Raw genomic sequence first — 24,034 nt, forward strand, 5'->3', positions numbered from 1 at the left:
CTACTCTTGTTTAAATCAATTTATTATTAGGATTATTGTGATTTCATGAAGATTTTGATTATTGAATGTTTAGGGTTTTGATTTTGAATAATACATAAAATGTCTTGATTCTTAATTGTTTTAGTTGAATTTTTTTAGGGCTATTGTGTCATAGGATGTGTAGATTTGACTTGTGTTGAAATTGAAAGTTGAAATGATAATTTTTGGTCGAAAAATACGTTAGATTTAGCTAGAGATCCAACCGGGGGGACCCCAAGATTCCTTGAGGTAAATAAATTTCCTACGAGTTAGAATGACATCACGTGAGATGGGGGGAATTTAATTTTTGAAACAGTTAGGACCTGGGGGAGAGAAGGGAAACCCACAGGGGGCAAAGAAAAACTATAAGACTTATGTGAGAGTAGAAAATATATAAGAGGACAAATTGATATTTTTTCACTCATATGGTTTTTTTGATACGTAGTTTTTAAATTTTATGTCCATTTTTCTTGTTTTAAGGTTATTTGACACGTAATTTTTGAATTTGAGATCCATTTCTTGATTTTTGTGCTTTTTTAGGCTCATTTTATGATGTAATTTTTGAATTTCAGATCAATTTTTTAATTTTTGTCATATTAAGCTATTTTAATATATAGTTTTTAAATTTTATGTTTGTTTGTCCTTTTTTAAGATTATTCAATATGTAGTTTTCAAATTTTAAATCTATTACTTTATTTTTGTGCTTTCTTAACCTATTTTCTTATGTAATTTTTGAATTTCATATCGATTTTTTTTTTGTTTCTAAGCTATTTTAATGTTTAGTTTTTGAAATTCAATATCGTTTTTTTATTTTTGTCATTTTAGGGTATTTCGATTTGTACTTTTCAAATTTTTAAACGATTTTTTAGTTTTTGACATTTTAGAGTATTTAACATATAGTTTTCAAAATTTTAGTTCCATTTTTCGATATTTGTCATTTTAAGGTTTTTAAACGTATAGTTTTCAAATTTTAGTTTAATTTTTCAACTGTTGACATTCTAGAGTATTTTCACATATATCTATTCCTAACATTTTATTAAAATCCTTCATACATGTGTATTATCAAAATGTCCCCATTATTTTTTATATTTATCTAACCCCTAAATTATTATCATATATCCAAATACCCATTTTACATAACATACAAATTATATTTAACAAATAAAATTAAACTTTGAGTTCAAATTTATATAAATATCTTTTTCTCATGAATTAATTTTTTTCGATTCGAATTTAAAAGTACGAATTTTTTTCTTCTAAATGAACTCGCAGTAATTGATACTGAGTGAAAATGAATGTTTGAATGATATGAAAAATGTAAGTAAGTGAGAAGTTTATATAGATGTGATAAAAGATAGTTTTGGTATTTAAAAAAATATTTAGAGTATTTTTGCTTAAAAATAAGAAAAAATGACATTTTTTCTTAATAAGGGGTAAAATGATCAATTATTTTAATTTCTCATTTTATTAACATTTTAAATATTTTTAAAAATTATGATTTATTTTAAAATATTTGATTATATGCCATTAATTATATTTTATCTGTATTTACATCAATTATTTGTTTATTATTTTTTTATTAAAATTAATATAAATTAGTTAGGATATAAAATTAAGTAATAAAATTTTGAGCATAAAATGTTATTTAATTTGAAATTTTCTTTTACCCTTCCAATAATTTTATAAAGATTCACTAAACAATCATTAAATTTAGAAAAATAATTTTTCAAATTTAACAAATTAAAAATACGTTATTTCGCTCAACATGGGATTGGAAATAGTTTTTTAGCCTTTTGTAAATATATAATCATATTTTAAATTCATATTTATAGGACAAAAGGAGAATCGCGTAATTTTATTCTATGTTACCGTCGATCAAACCCATCTATCTATCTATTAGTGAGTACTAGTTTTGCCCTAATTTCAGTGAATTCTTCCCGCCACGCCATCAACTTCAGCTGCCGCCTTCGCCGCCGTGAAGATTCAAGAATCGACGCCACCCTCGCTTCTTCTTATCTGTAAAAACTGAAAAGCTGATCATAAACTTAACGAAAAATAAATTTCTACTTTCGAATTTATCAATCTATTGGCTTTATTTTTTTTTCATTAGTGATTTTACATACTGTTATTCTTTTGGCACATAAACTTCTTTACCACTAATTAATCCAAATTATCGTGACTTTGTCCATAATTTTGATTCGCAGCAGATTGATTGTTTTTCGTTTCTTTCGATATGTCATCGCTTAAGAATGCAATTCCTCGACGGGCTCATAAGGAGCGAGCTCAACCGTGAGTTTTCTAAGTTTCACAATGTAGTTTTTTTTTATGGTCAAATTTACTAGAAGGCGTTTTATGACGAAAATTTATATGTTTTGTTGTCAGGCATTCGAGGAAGAGGTTTGGGCTTCTTGAGAAGCATAAGGATTATGTTGTTCGTGCTAAAGCTTATCACCAGAAAGAAGAGACTCTACGGGTGCCATTCCAATTTTTGTTACTATTTTTGTTATTAATTTGAGCTTCTGCATTGTCATTCTTCATATGTTAGCTTCATTAATATGTTTTGTTGTTCATCTGTTTTCATTACAGGGACTCAAAGAGAAAGCGGCTTTTAGGAATCCAGATGAATTTTACTTTAAGATGATCAAAACAAAAACTATTGATGGAGTTCATAGACCAGAGTAACACCAATATTCTGTAGTTTTGTTTTTTTTATTCTTTTTTCCCCTCCCTTGCGGACCTAATTGACTGCTTAGTTTGGATCTTGTAGGAGTGAGGCAAACAAGTACACTCAAGAAGAATTAATGTTGATGAAGACCCAAGATATAGGATATATTCTTCAGAAGTTACAAAGTGAAAAAAATGTAATTGATTGTTTTTATATTGCACTGTATGTTGTATATAATTGTTTCCATTCTTTTCCATGAAGTGTTGTGGTTATTAACTAAATATATTGTTTGGTCCAGAAAATTGAAAAATTAACTACCATGTTGCACTCTTTGGATAATAATCCCACAAACAAACATGTTTACTATGCTGAAGACAGGTTTGTGCTCCTTTCCTTTTGTTTCTATGCTAAAGCAATACAGTGCTATTTTTTTATGAGTCTATGGCTCCCAAATTGCAGAAGGATTGCTTAAATGATTGTTATGCTTTTTTTATCTTTCCATTTAATATTCTAAGTTGCAATTACTTTAGTGATGAGATGGGAAACAAATTTATAATGCAAATAATACTGTTATTGATTCTGATGCCTTAATTTATTTAGTATTAAGTACTTTTGAATTCCAACAGCATAATTGATTCCTCTGGTTGAGTTACAAATCCCACTTTTGTCATATCTACTATATATATATGTATTTGGGAATTCTTCTAAATTCAGTTTCCACAGAACCAAAATTTTAAGGGATGCCTGCCAAGTGTGGTCTTTTAGTGCTGGGGCTGAAGATACAAACTTTAAGCCATTCAATTTTCAAATTTATCCTCTAGATCAGACCAACAAAAAACCCTTTACTGCCTTTAAAGTTGGATGAAACTCTTGGCTGTTTCTTGACATTAACATGAACTAACATTTTTACCTGCTGTTAGGGGTTTAACTAACATTTATACCTGCTGTAAGGGATTTATATGGTTCACTCTGCCTAAATCAGTCAATCATGATTAAATCTCAAGGTTACCAGATTTTTAATATAGCCGCTGTACTAAAAAATGTTTTGTTGTCAAATTTCTGAAAAACTTGGTTTACTATTGGAGCTATATTGTTCATCTGTTCTCTATGTCATGGATGCATATGTTTTTTCTTGTTGCTCTGTATTGTCTCGATGGTTTAGGTTATTGGCATCATTAGTTGTCTGACCTCTTTTTAGCTTTTTCCCATTCAACAAGAATTTTCTAGTGTAGTAAATAATTTATAGATCCTTACATACTGGATTCTAATGAAAGTCAATGATTTTTTTGGATCCTTTCTGTCCCTCTCTTTATGTACTTCGTGCAGGGAAGAGGCTAAACAAATAAAGTCTCAATTGGAAAGGAAGGATATTGTGCCTGCGTCTGTGGACATTCCTGATCATATCAAGAGGTAACTGATAAAAGCTTAATGTGTTCTTAGACATTAGTATTTTCCCTGGCCTGAAACCTTTTGATGCTGGCCCTAACTTTACAAGGCTGTTTGTAGTTTTAAATGCATTACCTGATTTCTGAAATGTCAATGAGAAAATTAAACTGCAGACAAATTTTTCTTATTGATTAGCCACAGATCATCCTTAACTCTAGATTTAGCTTCTTTTTCCCTTTTGGGTGATAACTACCTGTTATCGTCCATTTTATATATTCAATGTACAGGAAGACTGCTGCTTCCTACAGAGAACTAGAAGGGAGGAGAAGTCGAGTACAGGAATTGGAAAAAATATATATGGATATGGCATTGCAGAAGGAATTACAGGTATAAAACAATCCTTTACTTTTCAGTTTGGTGGTTGTGTTCGACATTGAAAACAAATATTCTTTGTAATGAATAGAAGAAGGGTCGGAAACGCAAGCTCCGTGAGGATGAGATTGTATCCCCAACATCGAGACCAGTATACAAGTGGCGGACAGAAAGAAAAAGGTGAAGTGTGTGTTTTGTAGGGAATTTGGTGAATTAGATTTAAATTCATGTTTGGAGAATTATTAGGACTAGGGAGTTGAAGTAAAAGATGAACCTATTGGGATGTATTAATGACCATTCCTAAGTATGGTCATTGTAGTTTTTATGTCAAGCTTGAAAATCTAAAATTAAATTTCTATGTAATTGTGTCTGTGTTTTATATTTTTGGGGCTTCTAAGTGTTGTAATTTGGTGAATTACTGCTCTGCTATACAGGGAATGAAATTTTGGTGATTTAAAACTTATAAAATTTTGCATCAAAAACAATTACCTGATGCTTTATAACCATATCATAGTTTGGCGCATGTACAGAAGTGATATGCGCTCTATGTGCTTGAATTTTTCTTCACTGGTCTCTTTGGTTTAGGCTTGCATGCTGCTGATATAAACACAGATATTCAACTGATATCATTTGTAAACTATAACTGCATGTCTGCATCCCTGTCTTTGAAATTTGGCCTCTATGAAAAATCCCATCACCTTTTGCTTTCTGATGGATTTCCAGGTGAATGATAATGTTAAATGTCTTTGGCAATTTATTTAAACTCCTTTAGATTATCAACAAATTACTATTAATTGCCTTGAGTATAGAATTAAGATTAACTCAGACAACAATTTAATGTTGTTGCAGAAAAGCATCTAAGTTGCGGTTGAGTAGGAGGATGATGATGGTACATGAACTTGAATACCTATTCAAAATTATCATGGTTGTTGTCTATTGACAATTATATTATAAGGCTGGCGTATTATAAAAATATCTTGTCATTTAGGATTAGTCTTGAGGTATGTTATGAAAATACCTCTTAAAAATACGTGCTAATTTATTTAGGTTGCCTTTAGGAGGCAGGATTGGATTGAATTGGATTAGGTTTTGGGTTTAGGACTAGCGTGAATCAGATTAAATTTGTGTTTGTCTTGGGGTTGGTAAAACAATAAAATTATGTGTATATATTTTTGAAATATAATTTGTATATATAGATAATGTGTTATCATGTAATTAAATTATTTTAAATCAAAGATAAAATAATATTCAATTATATAATTATATATCATTTATATACTTCATTATATAACAAAAATGTGTTCACGAAATCATCTATACTCAAAAGTCAACTTCATTTGAAAGTTGGCCGTAATCTACAAATTTGTAGGTGGTACGAAACTTGGACCACGCCCAAAATGGCCCATAAGCCATCTCTATTTCTCTCTCTCTCTCTCTCCTCTTTTAAATAGGCCGAAGGACTCACCCACCCCCCTTAAAAGTATGTTGATTTTTTTAGTTTTTTTTTTTTTGTTAATTTTAAAATTCTTATTTATCTACTCATGAATGGTTAAAATTAATTAAGTTCATTAGTTATATTATTTTTCCTCTTTAAACTCTAAAAACTAACAATTTTCTTCTAACCTAAGTTTTCAAAAACAACACTTCTCCCCTAAGTTTTTCAAACTTTTATATTGAATTTTTCGATGATGGCCGATGATATCCAGACGGTGTCTATTCCTCTCCGATGTCTCTTCCTCATGATCGTGCTCCTTTCCGTCCTCCTCGATGTGTCATCGAGAAAAATGACTCGTATTCGTCTCATCTTCATCTAGAGACGAAGACGATGTCTTTATCGACGACAAAGACTCTTCCTCGACGACGATGCTAAAAAGGATGAGAGGGAGCACGACCGAAAGAAAGAGACCTCAAGATTGTCGGTAGTCACCAAAAAATTCAATCTGAAAGTTTGGAAACCCTAAAGAGGAAAATATTGTTTTTGAAAACTTGAATTGAAGGAAATTGTTAGTTTTTAAGGTTTAGAGGGAGAAAAAAAAATCAAATTTCAGTTTTTTTTAATATTACAAGTAAAATAAAGATTTTGCTCTTGAAATTGTTAATTTTAACCGTTTGTGGGTGGGTAAATAAGATTTTCAAAATTAACGAAAGAAAACTTGAGAAATCAGCATGTTTTGGACGGGACATAGTCGTTTGACCTTTTAAATATTATATAGGTTAAGGGAATTCTTAAACTCTAAGGAATCAAATCCAAAGAAGGAATAATTAAACAACAATAGAATCAGTAATCAAATCCTAAGGAATGTGATTCCTTTCCAATTGATCCAAACGCCAGCATAAAGTTGAAATTGAAAAAAGTCTATACATAAACATTAAGAATCTTGTCCTGAGCGTTCCCATTGATTTATTCTCGTTGATAAATTAATTGTTGAAATTTCATTTACACCTTGAATCTTTTTTACTGTGGCTTTTGGTGCCTTCACTATTATTAATTAACAATATAATAGGGACAAAATAGTAATCTCAACTCTTCCTTTCAATCCAATCAAGGCAGACAAATGAGTCATCTATATTCTAAGTTATTTGTCTTAAATGAATTTTCCAGAAGTATTTCTATTCCAATTTTTAAATTTTAATCTTCTCTTCAATTAACTTATTTTATTCGCAATATTATTTTACTTTTATTAAATCAAATCATTTGTGAAATTAAAATATTTTTGTTATATTTTATATAGTTCATGATTTGTAAGTATTATTATTATATTTAATATTTGATAAGGATACTAATTTTGAGATATTTAAAATTTATAAAAACAAACACTTAATAAAAATCAAAATTCAGAATAACAATGTGAAAGACCCGTTTTATAAAGAAGTGGGTTTCATCTTGTTTAAGCATCTGAAAAAGGAAATAAAAATTAAAAAAAATTGAAAGGTTTGAGAATTGATACCAAAAGTAAAGTGGGAATAAATTCCAAAAATTAAAAAAAATCATTTTACTTTATTTTTATATTCAATTTTACAATAATTTATTTAAAGTTGAATGATTATTTTCCATTTGAATTTGGGTGAAACAATATTTACTACTCTGACTCACTTTGTTATTTATTTTTCTTGATAAAAATTGTATGATTTTATTATAAATTATTAGTTTATTTTGGTTAATTATTAATTTATTTTTATTAAAATTATAAAAATAATTTAAACTAATTTAAATTATAAATCATAATTATGTTATTTCATTATTTTTAATTTTTTTTTTTTTTAGTTTCTTCTTTAGAAAGAAAAGTGTCGGCAAGGTTGCCACTTTGCCATTGCCCACCTATTCAAAGCTGCCTAGGCTTAGTCTAAAGGTAAGGGGTGTTAGGTTTTGAATGTTCGGTAAGTTCAAATTGCCTTCATTTTGGTGGGTGTAAAATAATTATTTTTGTTAATAAAAATAAATTAAAAAAAAAAAATCGTTGGTCAAAGTTTGGCTGGACAATAGTCATCGGACCTTCATTAGTCAAAGTTATTTTCTAGAGGCCGAAACACTTGTTTACGGTAAAATTCTAACACTATGTGTACCCACTTTAGGTAGTGTCACATGTGATTGGATGATTTTGAATTCAATCATATGATGACACATATGAGTGGGTATACATTTGTGTATCCAAAGTGGGTACACATAGTATTGCTCAAATTCTAAAGACTTAGTTTTGAACCTTAAAAAATTTAAATACTGTTACAGATGCAGTGGCTTTCCACCAATAAAGTCAAGAAAATGGGTGGGAAAACATTTATTATTGCAAGAAGAAAATAGAGAGACTGACGTAGGAGAAGAAAATTTGGCTAAAGGAGTATGAAAACATTAATGGCATTGAAAACTTGGCTTAGAAGGAAGCCATTTTTGCTGACTGGAGGGGTGACAATTCTCCTATAAATATCCTCTCTCTCTTCATGTAATTGTCACACTTTCCTCACACAAAGTTTTCTTCTTGCTTCTTCTTTTACTTCTTGTCATAATTTCGGAAGTTTTTCTTCTATTAATTCAATAAATTTCATTATTTTATAACAAATACTTATTTTTAAATATCTATTTAGATGATAATTTTAATTAATAATATCAATTAAAATTAGAGATAAAATTATTATTTAATAAATAAATTAAAAAATTAAACATTAATCACGTTTCCCTATTTTAATTTAAAAATTTTATAATTATTCTTCCAAAATTTTTTTGATACCCTATAGTACAATGATCAGACTCATAATCACTGCATTATATAAATCAAGATTTCACAAATATAACAGAGATTCGAACCCAAAAGTTTACCTTGAAAGTTCTCTACCAGTTTTGTTAACCCTTCGAGTTTTCTAAAATTTTTCTTCAAAGTTTAAAAAGTGATAATTTTCTCTAAAAAGTTTTATCTTTTTTTCTCCGGTGATGATTTACTGTCTCTGGTCTTCAACCATCCTCTCTCCCGTCTTATCTCTCCTTCTTGATCTCTCTCCCTTTTTTCTTTGACCACAAATTAACGAAAATCCTTTGAATTTTCTTACAATTTTAGTTGATCCATGGTTGAAGAGGAAATTGAGAGATAAAGCAAAGGAAGAATGGTTGATTGTCGAAGAAGACAGATCATAGCAGAGAAAATAGGAAAAACCCTTCGAAAAAAAATTATCATTTTTTAAACTTTAAAAAAAAGAAAATTGTGAGAATTTTAAATTATAAAATTTTAATTTTAAATTATTTTTAATAAATGATGATTTTACTCAGACTCTTAACTAAAAATTTTAATAAAAAATATCATATAAATAAATATTTTAATTTTTAAAAATTAAAAAATAAAATTTAAAATTTCACCATCTTTTTGAGTGGTATTAAGTCTTTTAACTTTTTTATAGATTATAATTCAGCTGCACGTGACCGATTATAAATCTGCAACGGTCGTAGTCTTCAACATAATCCTGTAAGCACGTGAATGAGAATGACGATAAATTTATATAAATAAAATATTATATTTTTATATATAATTTAAATATATAAATATAATTAAATATTATTTTATATTTAACTCAATGTCATCCAAAATTTAAATTTTAGAGTCTTATCGTTTGATTTCAATAGAGGCCCCACTTCTGTCTTCCAAACTCGGCAAAAGGGGCCAAAATCAAAATCTGAACAGAAAAAGAGGAATCGAAGAACGTTAAGTACGTGGTGCATTTTTATGGTCCAATCATTAATATATTATTATATAATTAAATAATTAAAAATTAAAAAAAATTAATTTTTAATTATATAATAATAAATTATTATTCACGTATAATATTTTACATACAAATTTCACACAGAATTTTATTGTTAATATTTATATTTAAGAGAGCGGGTAGGTATGACGAAGTTACTCGGGAATTTGATCATATAAGGGAGGTGAGAGAAAAAGAAGATTAATGCTATGAATGTTTGTGAAAGGTGAGATGGGTGAGAATGGTGATATTATAACCGAACAGTTACTGGAGAAGAAGAAGAAGAAGAAGTATTTTGAGGATTGCTCTGGTTGTAAGATTGAACTCTTGAAGGAAACAAATTCTGCTGCTCCGATCAGGCATTTATTCCTTGTTTGGATTGTAGTCCTTTGCGCAGGTATTCCTCTCTCTTACATTTTTTTTCAAGTGGAGTAAAGTGAAACAGAAGGTTTATGTAATACTTTCAAGAGCAAGCTTTACTTATTGGTAGATTGTGAGAGGAAATAACAACTGTTTCACAAAAAATTTGATTTGGCAAGTAAAACAACTGATTTAACGTAAGTAGTGGTAACTGTAAAACGATGGAATCATGCCAGTCTTTTACCTTATAGACGTGAAATTCGTTTACTCTTTTTGTCCTTTTGGCGTGCTTATATTAGATTACTGATATGATATTGCTCTGTTCTTCTCTGATGTTGGTAGAAACTATTTCTAAAGAGAAGGAAAAGTTTCTGATGAACATGTTAATCTTCGTTCCTTCATTTCTTTCTTTCTATATTTTTTGGCCAAAATGATATTTTGTCATGTATTCATCTTTGTTGGTAACAAAGATGGTCGTTCTTTTTCTGACCACATGTTTCATCCTGTAGAACTGAATCTCTTATGCTATCCTCTTTGGTTTAACTTTTGCAGCTTTACCGATATCATGCCTTTTCCCTTTCCTATATTTCATGGTAAGTATGTTGGTTCTTCAAATGTTATTTATAAAAGATTATTTTTTTAAGGCAAAACACAATAAAAGTCTTGTTTGTTTCTTTTCTAATTATATTTATTTTGAGAGTGGCTTTGGGCTATCTGGTATTTTGGGGATTGCTTAATAAAGAAAAACGGCAAGAAAAAATGAATTGAAATATGATTCCACTATTGTAGCTCAGGAGCTGACTATTATGGTTCATATCTTCCTGTGTTAATCTTACAATCTGCATCCAGTTTTTTAAATGACTTGGAGCTGCATGAAAATGTAGTACCACATTGTTCTTATGTTTGTTTATGTGTAGTCTTTGCATTTTCACTTAATGCAGATAAGGGACTTCCACATTGCGAAAAGGGAGGAAGATATTGGCTATTATGCTGGTTATGTGGGTGAGCTTAAATTCTATACTTGTCATTTGTATTGATGCTCTTTGTAAGTGAAGAATTTTGTGTAGGGGTCCTCTTATTACTTCTTCATCTCACTTGAAGGATCTGCATTTATGTTTGGAAGAGCATTGACTTCTATCCTATGGGGAGTGATAGCTGATCGTTATGGTCGAAAACCTGTCATTATGTTTGGGGCAATGGCTATGTAAGTGCTGCTAGACATTTTTTTAATATAAAAAAATATTTTAAAAATTTTCATTGATGAGCCTGTAAAATGTGAAATGTAACTTTTAACATTCATTTATCTGTTGTTTATTATACATGTTTTGATGATTTTTGCAGTGTTATTTTCAACACTCTCTTTGGTCTTAGTACAAATTTTTGGATGGCAGTTTCTACGAGGTTTCTTCTTGGAAGTTTGTGTGGTATGCTTGGTCCAATGAGGGTAAGTCTCATTCTATTGATATCCAAGTTCTTACAGTTTTTTCCTAAGTCTATGTCTATGATTATTACTTATTTGAAGAAGGGCTCCCAATGTTATGCATGTCTAAACATTCTACCAATTAAATGCTGTTTGCTTGGTGCCTACTCAGTTCTAGAGAGGATTGAAATAGTTGTGCTGGACAGGAACACTGCAAGTTTTAGGTGATAATCGTTAGTTATCCTACTAAGCAATTATTTGGTCTTATATGTACATGATATGTTATGGTAGACTTAGGTGCCACTCAAGCAATCTCTGGTCCCATTTATTTAACTGTTCAACTTTGTCTATTTGTGACAGAGCCTTGGGTTCTCAAGGGCCTGTTATTTCGTTGTAAACTCTGAGTTGAGCTTGGTATTCTCCTGTAACAATGTTTGTCTTTACTCATGAGATCATAATTCTGCTGCCTTGTCGATTATGTGGTTTGTTCGCACTGCTAAATCTGCATGCCAGCTTTTGGAGGATTCTTTGATGATATATTTAGGACATTTTGCATAAGCCATTTAGCCACTAACATGGTGTAGAGTTGATGTTTATCTTGTATAGATAACTGATGGGTTTTATTTTGCAATCCTTCCAGTAATTTGGGCTATTCTAACCACACACGGTTTTTTTTTTTTGTTTAATTTGAGCAGGCATATGCTTCTGAAGTTTGCCGTAAAGAGTATCAAGCTTTGGGAATGTCAGTTGTAAGAATTAAATAAATTAATACAGACATACATTTACTTATTTATTTAATTATCCATTTATGTTTGTCCCATTTTTGATTCTTGAAAGAAGATAATATTATTGAATGTAGAATTTTCATTTTAGATTAGCACATCATGGGGCATTGGATTAGTCATTGGTCCAGCTATTGGTGGCTTTCTTGCACAGGTATATTTCTTTGGATTAATGAAAGATGTTTTTCTAAATGTTTGAAGATTGTGTATCAACAAATATATCGTGACAATACTCAGGATGCAAACAAGCTAAGCTTTGCAGAAACTTGGCTATTTTTACTGCAGCTTAAAAAAAATCACAGCTGCACTTTACCAAGCTAGTTTGGATTTCTATACAATATAGATTAAAGAAGTTTGAGCTTGGCTTCAATTGGCTCGGTGAGGTTATTCAAGCCACTTTGTCAAAAGAATTACCCTGGTCTGTTTATTTGACTGTATGGATGGCATTTAATGTCATGAATCATGATATTCAGGTTATGTCTTGTGCTGCCTTGCCTTACATCTATCACATTTCCAACTAATCAACCGGATGTAAACTGCTTCCATTCACAAAATCTGAAGGGCATTGTAAAGGCTCCAATTGACTATAAAAATGAAGGGCATGACATCCACCATTTGAATTTTATATATATATATATAAAATTATTTATTTATCTCCAATCACTATAGATATGAAGGGCATCATAAATGCAAAGCAACTCAAGTATTGGAGACACAAATAGGGGTTGAGAGAAAAAAAAAAGGATTTTTTGAGATATTTTGTTTTTGAGAGTTATCCTACCAAAGTTTGTATATTTTGTTTTAATAAAAAAATTTCTTCTGTCTTCCCTGTAGGTAGAGGCTAAAACCACACATATATATCTTTGTGTGCTTCCAGTGATTGTAATTGTTTTTCCTTTTAACTTTACTAGTACTTCTCCCTGGAATTGAGACCATGAAAGAAGAAATTTTCAACAGGATCTTTCCTGCTCCTTCCACTGCTTCCAGTTTGGGTCCTTGCAACCAGTTCAAACCAAAAATGTGGAAAATAACTTTTGGGGAACTTGATTCCATCTCATAATCTTCACGACTGATTTTGCTATTGTTTTTCTTATTTCATTTAATCTTTTGTGCATCCAACTTATTAATCTTTTGTCTTTTGCTGGATTGGTACTTTAGCCTGCAGAGAAATATCCTGATGTATTTTCAAAAGATTCCCTGTTTGGAAGGTGACACTAGTCTTTACGCTGAATACTTTCATTTTTTGTTTTTAGCTCTATTTTGACAATTTTAACTGAGCAAAGTTTACACATTATGAACCAATTTGGCAGGTTTCCATTCTTCTTGCCGTGCCTTATAATATCAGTGTTCTCATTAGGTGTGTTTATTATCTGCTGTTTTCTCCCGGTAATTTCTAACATCTATCCTTTTGTTATTCATGTAATAAAAAAATGTAGTTTTTAATATATCTGTTCAATGTTGCACATTTTATCTTGAATGAAGTCTTCTTAATCATTTCTTACATTTTTTTTTATAGTAAAAAATAATAAGGGTTTGGAAAGTGAATGGATAACTCCATTCAGGTTGTTTGAATAGCCTAGTAATACTTTTTGTTCCTGTTCTAAAGAAAACGTTTTGTCATTCCTTTGGTTTCAAAAATTAGTGGCAAATGGCCCATTGTACTTCAGTTCTCAGTTTTACATGAATAACTGCACTTATTTTTTTGGACACTGGTTTGACTAGTTTGAGGGCTCATGTAGTAAACTTGTGGCTTAGAGAAATCATCTAAACTAAATCTATCACCAACTTGTCTATCTCGTGAAGCTGCCTGGTTAACCAAAGATAAGAAGGTTCTTGGATGTGTGTTATGGTAGTGTTAAACCTTTTAACTTGATATATGATTTTAAAAATGCATAAAATTGCATTGCTTAATTCAAGAACTAAACCCCAATATAACATGTAATTCTCTAATACTCCCTACAAATCATTATGATTAGTTGTACTCGAAACCTTATATCATGGATTTATAATAGCATTTTCTCTAACAACTTGGCGATTAGCTATCCTTGTAATGGACTTGAACGTATGTATATGCAGCAATTTTTTCTGTGAATAACATTACCATAGATGTTTGTATCATAAACTTCAGCAAATAGAAGATGCACTAAGTACATAATTATACAAACTGTCAGATTGCACATGAAATGCAAAACATGTTCCATTTAAAAATTTTTCTCACAACACCTTGAAGTGATAAGACATTGTTCTACAGGTGTAAAAAACATGACATAATACAAAATTTCAACCACTTGAAGTAGCAACTTTCATATGAACTTTTCGACTTGCATGCAAGTTATTTTTTCATTTAGCTGTCAGATATTCTTTTAATGAGGAGTATGCAACAAAATATTCTCAGTAGCTTCTCCACTTCTAAAGATAGACTTCCTTGAAAACAAGTATTTTTACAAAAAGAAGAGAAACACTATTTTTTGGATAGAAAACTTAGATGTGCATATTAATATTGAAAAACTTTGATAGTGGTTTAGTTATCCATTAATACAAGTAACCCTTCTAAAAAGGGTCACACTATGGAACACAATAAATCCCAGCTTTGTCCTTGTTCTTTTTCTTGGACTCTTGTAACTTCCGTGGATGTTTTTACTCCATCTTACATAATGGGCTTAAATATGTTAAATACTACTTTTTGTTATTATGGATACATGTCTTTTGATCTGTGCTAAAATAAGTTAAGTGGAGTCTGAACCCTTTGTGTTTTCTTATCCTTTCTAAGGTTAGAAATATAAATAGTTTACGAAAGAATCTAAAGTTTTGTACTGTTTCAGGAGACACTTCACAGCCATAAAGAATGTAACAAAGTATTAGATGACTCATATGATCCTCTAGAGGAAACCTTGTCCAAGTCTAATATGGATGAAAAAGTGAAGATTATTGAGCCAAGATGTGCCTCACTAAAAAGCCTTTTGAAAAATTGGCCGTTAATGTCATCCATTATCGTGTATTGTGTTTTCCAGCTTCATGATATGGCCTATTCAGAGGTAATTTCATTTTTGAACTATTTATTTTTTCAAAAATAATGCTTAGTATAAAAAAAACTTGCATTGTCACAATAACCTCTTAATCTCTTGCACATTTTACCTTTTTGGTGATGAATAACTGGTTCAAAAATTCTTATAGGATTATATTTAACATGAGGTTTAACAGATTCACAAAATGAAAAACAGAAGTCCTAGATTTTGTATTTGGTACAGCTTTGTTCTAGTACAAATGAAACTGGTGCTGAATTATTCCTGTACTGAACTCTAGTACAAATGAAACTGGTGCTTCTTACTTCACAACTGTGGTGTAAAACCATTATCAGTGCATGTGAACAAGTGATGATGTTTCAGTTCCTTGGCACTTTGCCCTGGGATGCCAAATTGATTTAGTTGGACCTGAGCTATTGGTAGATTCCAAAGTTACTGCTACTGCAGCTTTTTATATTGGATATGTAACTCTTTGTTACCCAAAATTTAGGTTCTTAGAGTTTCTCACTTTTTTGGTTGGATGGTTTTACTTGGACCCAAATTTTCTGTCACTAAAAGGACTTTTTCTCTTCTTCTTCCTTTTACTACCTTGTAGTCTAGCGCAGTTATTCTTAAGTATTCTTCAACTTCATAGAAATCTTGGTTTTACGTCTAATTTTTTCTTTTTTTCCAGATTTTCTCATTATGGGCTGTCAGCCCTAGGAAGAATGGGGGGTTGAGCTTCTCAAGTGCAGATGTTGGCGCAGTTCTTGCAGTTTCAGGTATATACATGTTAGAAGTGTGTGTTTTATCATTTTTGATGTAAGAATCCTCTCTTGCTTTACATAATATTCTTTATTTATAAAAATAAAATTTTAGTACAAGGGTTTCTGCAATCAGTAATTCGATCTGTTATGTTTTTCCTCAGCAATTAAGTTGGTTGAACCTAGTAGAAATGAAAAAAAATTTATTAATCAGAAATTCCTCCTTAGAGTTGCACTCTTCTTCACTTTCTGCCCTGTTTCTTTCTTAGTTCCTCCTCTTTTTCAGTTATTTAAATTTTTGAGCCTTTTACAGAAAGGTGAAGAAGATAAGAAAAATGGCAAGTTCAAATCCTTTGATAGGTGTGGAAGAGTTAATTCTTCTGGAACAAAAAGGAAAAATAAAATGGAAATTATAAGGGCAAAAGAAAGTTTAACACCAATAAAGTTAATGCCAATGGTGGACTGTTCATATATTCTAATCCAAGAGTATCAAAAGTTGCTGAGATGACACTAAAAGTAACTAGCTTTTGAATTTAAATTATAAAGTATTGAATAGGATGAATGACTAGAAATTGGTTTAAATTTTTAGTTAAGAATTGCAGTTGCTATATACATAAGTAAGCAAAATATAAAGTAACTGTTTTGTTGTCCTGCAAACTACCAGGCTTTGGACTGCTTGTCTTTCAGCTACTATTTTACCCACTTGTAGAGAATAATTTGGGAGCCATCACTGTTTCTCGCATAGGAGCAGTATGTCTTTTAATCCATCTCTAATAAATTAAATCCATTTTGTCCCATTTTGGGGGAAGATTCGTTTTGACTTGTTCTTTATTTAATATGAAGGTCTTAACCATTCCATTGCTATCTAGTTACCCATATATAGCTATGCTAACAGGCCTCACCCTCACACTAGTGGTGAACTCTGCATCTTTGCTGAAGAACGTGATCTGTGTAAGTGCATCGTTCAATTGAGATTACTTTTTTCCATGTTTTTCTTATCATATAATTATGAACTATTTTATCATTGGGTTGTGATGGTTTGGTGTCATATTTATGCATCTTAGATTCAGGTGTTGTTCACCAGTCTTTAAGCTTTGATGATGGCTAAGATGCTGATTGAATGGTCATTAGCACTTAATTCTGGTTCAGATCAAACAAAATACTTTAGAAGGATGAAGATAATCCAATGACTTGTCCTACTATTTTTATCAAGTAAATACTTCAAATGAAAATATGTTATATAAATTCCCATGTTACCATCGGCAAAAGCTAATGGAGGAGAAGCATTGTTTGAGTCCGCATAACTTCATTTGTTTATGTTTTTTGGGTCCACTTTCTGATGCTAAAGATTTGATTAATTGACTTTGGATCATGATAATGCAAATTTTTTCTCTTGATTTAGAGTTAAGTTTCCCAGCTTTGTAGAGTTGGATAAGTCCTCAAAAAATGTGCTTATTGGACAAGGGCCCAACTATTCTTTTGAACTCTAAATGTGTTATTAGCCTATGATAGTTGAACTTCATGCCACCCTGCAAAATGTTCTTCCACATTTTTTTATTTCTGTATTCCAAACTATTCATTTAATGCTATCTCTAGCATAATTTTTCTCACTTGATAGAATTGTAGAACTTCATTGTGTAACTTGTAAAGGTCTGAGAGCACGTACACTTATGTGCATAACATTTGATGAAATTCTGTTAAATGCATTATGTTCTTGAGAAGGAAAAGGCTTTTCAGTCTTCTTTTATTTCATATTTCTGCTATTCAATTTCCCCTAAAATAATATACGTCTGCTTTAAAGCAGAAACTTGCAAGTTATTGATGCATACAGACTTATTAGCAAACACTTGTTAAAGTATTGAATTAAGATGAGAAGTATTTATGGTGATAATGCTGAAATGTGTATTTTTCTTATGTTACATCTGATCTTATTACCCTTTTGTCATTTATTAACACATTCAGGTATCAATAACTACGGGGTTGTTCCTTCTGCAGAATAGAGCAGTGGTAACATTGCACTCATCTCTCCTATATTTTCTTCCTTTGTATCTTTAGACTTCTATCAACTCATTGTTAGTTTCTCATTCATGTCAACTGTCCTATTTGTTCTCATTGTCAGACGCAACAGCAAAGAGGAGCTGCTAATGGCATTTCCATGTCTGCTATGTCCTTATGTAAAGCAGCAGGTCCAGCTGCAGGAGGTGCTCTGTAAGTATTCCATTGATTGATTTGCTCTCCAATTAAATATTTGTGATGGTGAAAACAGTGAAAAATTGCAGCTGCACTTGAATTTTGTTATATTCAGGAAATAGTTTGTTTGGAATAATTGTTTCATAGGGAAAAACAAAATCCATAGGAAACCCTAAAGTACGAAGTACCTTCACAAATACATTTGTTTGGACACAATCATTTTGTTTTGGAAACTGGTGTTTTTAATGAAAAAATATTTAGTTCAATCATAAGTGAGTACTTTTATTATGGACAATGATGGTGTTTTGGCCAATGAAGTATCAAACTTTATTTTACTTGTCATGTATCATGAAATGTCTGGTAACATTGTATTCTATGCGGAATTACATCTCTTTTTCAATTGTCAGTTTGAGAGAAAAAGGGATTTATAAGACTGAATTCAATGGCTAGAATTCAGTGGCTGATATAGCATCTTTGCCTTCTTTTTTGCCACTAAATGCCATCCACCTTGACATATTTTCTTTTATTAACCACTGCTATACCTCCCTTTTGAATCTCACATTGACATGTAACACAAAACTAAACACATGCCATCTAGATCTATGCAATTTCAAGTTCCCAACAAGCATATGATGCTTAGGGGGGTGTGTGTGTATGTCATCTAGGATGATTGTTCATTGTTTTTGCATTGATTTGATTTTATGGAATATTTAATGTGTGATACGGCATAATCTTGTATGGTTAATTAATCTCATAAACAGGTGTGTATATCATTATAATCGATTATTTCAATATATTTCCAAGTTAAACTTATTCAACAAGATTTTCTCTTACAGCTTATCAACTATCTCATTATATGCAGCTTTGCTTGGGCACAAAGGCGTCAAAATGCTTTCTTTCTTCCAGGTATATTACACTACTTGTATGCCAATTAGACATTTTCCTTTGTTAGAATCAACCGAATTTTCATCATATTAAAATCTTCCGATTACACTACCTTTATGATAAAGAAGACACACATCCATATCAATTATCGGAAATTCTCCTGAACTATGAGTTGTTTATGATTGTCCAACATTCTTTTGCTTTCATCTTCTGTTGTTGATGATAAATTTGATCTGCAGTTCTCCAGTGCAATGGTTCTATAATAATCTTTTTCTTTCTTTTTTTAAACAATTCTCTCCACCCATTTCGTAATTTCTTTGGAGCTGTTATAGAAATTGTCATCTCGTGTGACTTCAGTTTTAAACCCTTTTCGCTTCACATTCTATCTAAAATACTGAAGCTTGAGTATACGGTGTGCTTGAGATGCAGGCAATCAAATGGTGTTTTTCATCCTGAACATCATCGAGATGGTTGGACTGTTGTTGACCTTCAAGCCTTTTCTAGCAGTACCAGATGATGATATCTCATAGCTTAAACGTAGAAATTTAGATCTTTCTCGATTGCATTGGTAGTCATATTCATGTACCCACGCCTCAAAATTTTGCCGAGGAAAGTTTTAATTCAAGTTTATTGCATTCTTTGCCATGAAAACTTGTTTAAAGCAATGAACTCGTATGATAATGACACTTCTAGTTGCCACTTTGAGTTTAAAGCAATGAACTCTCATTTAGCATGCTTTTGGGAATTTGTTGGACTTACTTAACTAATGAAATTATATCAATAGTTTATGATTTACGATTAAGTGTTTAGAGTTTGAATTCATTGTTTTCACTTGTATATCACAGCTTACATTTTTTGGATACATCATTGTACAATTTGTTTTGCTTAATCCTGCAAATTTTTTTTATTTTAAGTAAAAAATTAAAAAATATTTCCATTTTACCCCCTTTATTATAAAATGTCAATAAATTCAATTAATAACCACATTAAAAAAATTGTGTTTTAATGTATATACATATTTTTTATATATAATTTATATATATATAGATGATATGTTATTTTATATTTGAAAATTATTTTATTTTTAATTCAAAATTATTTAATTATATCATAATACATTATTTGCATATTTAAATTATTTATAAAAAAAATATGTATATATAATTTTATTAGTAAATACGATTGGCAAAGATAAAGAGGTTGCACATAGCACATACACATTATTACATTATTATCCATATTTTCCTACATTAGTAATTTTTTTTTCAAGCAATATCGAATAGTTTTAATTTAAAAGGGGTAAATTTAATTAGTATTACAAAATTTCTGGGTTGAAAGGTTTTTTTAAAGAAGCGGAGGACTGAACAGTATTACATAACTTTTAAGGGACATTTGATTTGGGTAATATTTGATTACTAAAATAGAAAGATTACTGAGTATAAATGATTACTATGTTTGATAAAATTTGATAGATATAAATAATTATTGTATTAGGTTAAAGGTAATAAAAGATTACTAGTAAATTATTTTATTTAAATGTCCTTGAATATAATTATTTTTAAATATTTTTTATATTATTTGTCATATTAATTAAAAATAAATTTATTTTTATCTCAAAAAATTAATAAATAATAATTTTTCTATAATAAACTCAAGATTACCCCGATAATCTTTAAATACTTAAGGTGAAGATGATAATCAGATTACCACCTATATTATCTGTCATATCAGTATTGATAATAAAATATTATTATAATATTTTATTACTGATAAATTAAATAAAAAAATAAAAAATAGATTATGAAGGTACTCTATCTTATCATCAACCAAACGCACCCTTAACGGTTAAAAAAAACTCAGCTTACGAGGTAAAAAGTGACAGTCCCCAAACTGAAGTACAGAAAGACCTGGAGAGAAACAAAGATACAGAAGAGAGGGAGAGAACAGGCGTATGTAGTGTGATTTTGAATAAGAAATTCGACTGAAAAATGGCAAACCCTAGGAGAAATTCATATTCATTGAATTCCCAAAATTCTGATGCTAATTCTTTCAACATTCATAACTTTTCTTCTCTTTCCTTTCTCATTAATTTTTTGAAGAGACCTCATGCTTTCCCTCTTCTCCTCTCAATCCTTGTTTTGATCACATGGGTTTCTCTCAGATTGCAACACTCTGACTTTCAGAATCGGAGCCCCATTGAGGATGATGATGTGAAGGCTAATTTGGTCAGGTTCAATTCTCATTTCCCTTCTCCAATCACCAAAGACGAGCGTGGCTGGCTGTTTAACCCCGTTTCTCTTGCCACTGAGTCCGGTGTTAAAGGTATGTTATTTATATGCATTTGTTCAGTTTAATATTATAGGGAATTCTCTTAGCTTTTATGTTGATTGTTTGTTGAAATGTTGAAGCTTTATGTTTAGTAATAGAGAACTTCATATTTTTTAGCATTATTCTTGTAGATTTCTTTGTCAAATTGGTACATGAATTTTAATGCAATTGTTCAATGGCTTCTGAATGCTAATAGCTTCTTACTAGCATGGTATGAAAAAATTAGCTACAATTGTTTGGTTTTTTTTTTTCAGTTGCTTTATATGTTTTGGACTTGGTTAGAATTAGAACTGCACTGAAAATCCACTGAATTGGTCTATCTCGTTTGGGATGTAATTGAGTTCAAGGCTGTTTTGTGAAGTTTGGCTTTTCTTTAAATGTGCTGCTTATGCTTTTTGGTTACAATTTCTTAAAGAAAAGTTTATCTCCTTCCAGGTGGAGCAGTTAATTGTGTTTCTCAACATCTTGGGGAGATTCGACCAGGTGCTATGAGGGGAAATCATAGACATTATTCTGCAAATGAGACATTCGTTATTTGGGGAGCTAAAACGAAATTCAGGGTATACTTTCTTTTCCCTATGATATTTAAAGTTTAGGATTTTTGTTTCTGTTTGAATTACATCTTAAGTAATTCACTCTTTGATAATGTTAAAGGAGATCATATTTGTATTAATGATTTTAAATTGGATTATGCACTGAACAGTGGGTAGTAAACTTGGAAGATTAATAACTGCTGAACATTATGTGGTGTTAAATTTAATGCTGTATGTTCTACCTGTTTCAGTAAATTTTTTTTGTTTTGGACAAAGCTAGAGTTATTACTTACTTTTATCAGTGGCTGATTAAAAGTCTACTTTATGGTGACATTCACCTACTGTGTGGCTTTCAAACTGTGTTGCAACTTAATGTCAACAAGCATTTTGAACAGTACTATTGAAAGTTGTTTCGAGTTATTTTTCCCAACTTTAAGATAAGCTTATGGATGGCTATACTTGTTACTGTTTTAAAGTACTCCAGAACTGAGTGTCTTATTTTCTTAAAGAAGAGGAAAAAGAAATAACTATATTTGCAAAATGTTGCTGGGTTTATAATCTGTCTTTATACATATGTGATTGCGCTGTTTGCCTCCTGAGTTTATTGGTTTTGATTGGGAGACCAACTTGAGTTGAAATTGCAAATACATGAAATAGTTACCGGCAAGAGAAGCTGTTTTCCTTTTTCTTACATTCCTGAAAGATGAAACTTTGCTTTTATGAATTTTTCATAGAAGTATATTAATTTATATATATCACATGTACAGAGCATACCATTTCTGCTCATTTCATGTTTTATTTCTTGTCATGGTTCTGCAGTTGGAGAATAACCAGGTAGATGATAAAGGTTATGCTGAGGTGATAATTCATGCAGACGAGGTTGCTGTTGCAGCTAGCCCAAGAGGAACGGCCCATGCTTTAGTAAATATCGATCCTGTTCTTAGTACGTTCTTTATAGGATGCCAAGATGGTGTGATAAACAATATTACCTCAACTTCTGACTATAATGTCTGGAAAGATCTCTAATTGTTACTCTTTGCCTTGCACTTCAATGCTTTACAAATTATCAGCAATATGTCGGTTATTTTCTGCAACTACAATACCAGGGTCTTGCAAGATTAAAATAGTATAATGAGGTTAGTACTCACAACATATTTGTACAGAGTACATTTGCCATTTCTATGGCATTTTAATTTACAGGAACCTATCTTTTTCCTTTTAAACTTTTGAGAGCTACATCTATCTTGTGCTTGATACTGCATGTATATAGCAATATATTTGAATAAATGAAATAAACCATCAACATGATCGTTTAAGAAGTTTACTTTCATGCGGCAGTTGTATTTAACTTGATCCATTTGATGCTAATCTAGATTTGTATTGCATGCTTTTGAACTACATTTGTGTTTTCTTGTGTCTGAAAAGTTGATTCAGGATTGAATTTTGAGGTGTGTATAATGGATTGTTGAGGATATAACTAACTTTAGATTTTACAAATTTGGTATCTTTAATTTCTACTGTTATTAGTATTGCTCGAAATCTGATCTTTGAATCATGGCTGTGTGGCTGTTGAGGATAATGTAGCAATGGTATATGCTTCTGGTTGTGGGTAATATTTTGCCTGTAATTGGCAAACAAATGGCGTGAGGGGATTGGCTGTGTTAACATTTTAGTAATGTAACAAGCCAGTGATAGCCCTCGGAAATAGATTGATGGTAAAATTGGCCAACATCCAGCGCCATGTGACCATGTCATGGATACCAGAATTTGCCTCCTGCAGAAGTTATTCAATAAATAGCCCACTGCTGTATTCTTGAATTAGGAAACAGAAAACAATACGAAATGCATTACTAAAGTCTCTAATTTTGTATTCACTTTTCATTAGTGGAAGATTAATATATAGTTAGTCTGAGAAGATCGAGAACCACACTCAACTGGTTCAGCAATTTCATTCTTATCAAGCACATTAATTAAGATTTCAGTTTCTAAATGTTGACAGGGACGGTTATCCTAATTTATTATTAGGTCATATTCCTTTTACCATCTTGCTTGTACGTTTCAGAGATTAGTATAAATAATTTTTTTTTTAATAAACAAAACTTG

At 30.7% G+C, this 24,034-nt stretch overlaps 2 protein-coding genes across 9 annotated transcripts; both read left to right on the forward strand.

Annotated features, from left to right (window-relative positions):
- The first annotated feature begins 1,855 nt into the window (after positions 1-1,855).
- On the forward strand, positions 1,856-4,947 carry LOC123226561 (probable U3 small nucleolar RNA-associated protein 11). Of its 2 annotated transcripts, none has more exons than XM_044651096.1 (9): positions 1,856-2,036; positions 2,223-2,307; positions 2,401-2,491; positions 2,605-2,696; positions 2,786-2,879; positions 2,982-3,061; positions 4,010-4,093; positions 4,357-4,456; positions 4,533-4,947. In XM_044651096.1, the coding sequence occupies exons 2-9, from the start codon at positions 2,252-2,254 to the stop codon at positions 4,623-4,625; spliced, it is 690 nt and encodes a 229-aa protein (XP_044507031.1). In that variant the 5' UTR covers positions 1,856-2,036; positions 2,223-2,251; the 3' UTR covers positions 4,626-4,947. The 2 variants fall into 2 exon arrangements, with proteins under 2 accessions (XP_044507031.1, XP_044507032.1); XM_044651097.1 differs by having other exon boundaries at positions 2,226-2,307.
- A 4,853-nt stretch (positions 4,948-9,800) lies between these two features.
- On the forward strand, positions 9,801-23,250 carry LOC123226562 (protein ZINC INDUCED FACILITATOR-LIKE 1-like). 7 transcript variants are annotated; one of them, XM_044651098.1, is made up of 19 exons: positions 9,805-10,064; positions 10,580-10,620; positions 10,969-11,025; positions 11,095-11,231; positions 11,369-11,471; positions 12,143-12,196; positions 12,321-12,383; positions 13,388-13,437; positions 13,540-13,615; positions 15,052-15,264; positions 15,926-16,013; positions 16,660-16,745; positions 16,839-16,946; positions 17,958-18,002; positions 18,115-18,203; positions 19,022-19,091; positions 21,254-21,392; positions 21,834-21,958; positions 22,751-23,250. In XM_044651098.1, exons 1-19 carry the CDS (start codon positions 9,881-9,883, stop codon positions 22,955-22,957), a joined length of 1,935 nt encoding a protein of 644 aa, XP_044507033.1. In that variant the 5' UTR covers positions 9,805-9,880; the 3' UTR covers positions 22,958-23,250. The 7 variants fall into 7 exon arrangements, with proteins under 7 accessions (XP_044507037.1, XP_044507039.1, XP_044507038.1 ...); XM_044651100.1 differs by having other exon boundaries at positions 9,806-10,064; positions 10,969-11,029; XM_044651099.1 differs by having other exon boundaries at positions 9,806-10,064; positions 10,969-11,029; positions 11,129-11,231.
- Positions 23,251-24,034: the final 784 nt, after the last annotated feature.

Source organism: Mangifera indica, chromosome 9 (assembly GCF_011075055.1).
Source record: "Mangifera indica cultivar Alphonso chromosome 9, CATAS_Mindica_2.1, whole genome shotgun sequence".
In the NCBI taxonomy this organism is placed as follows: domain Eukaryota; kingdom Viridiplantae; phylum Streptophyta; class Magnoliopsida; order Sapindales; family Anacardiaceae; genus Mangifera; species Mangifera indica.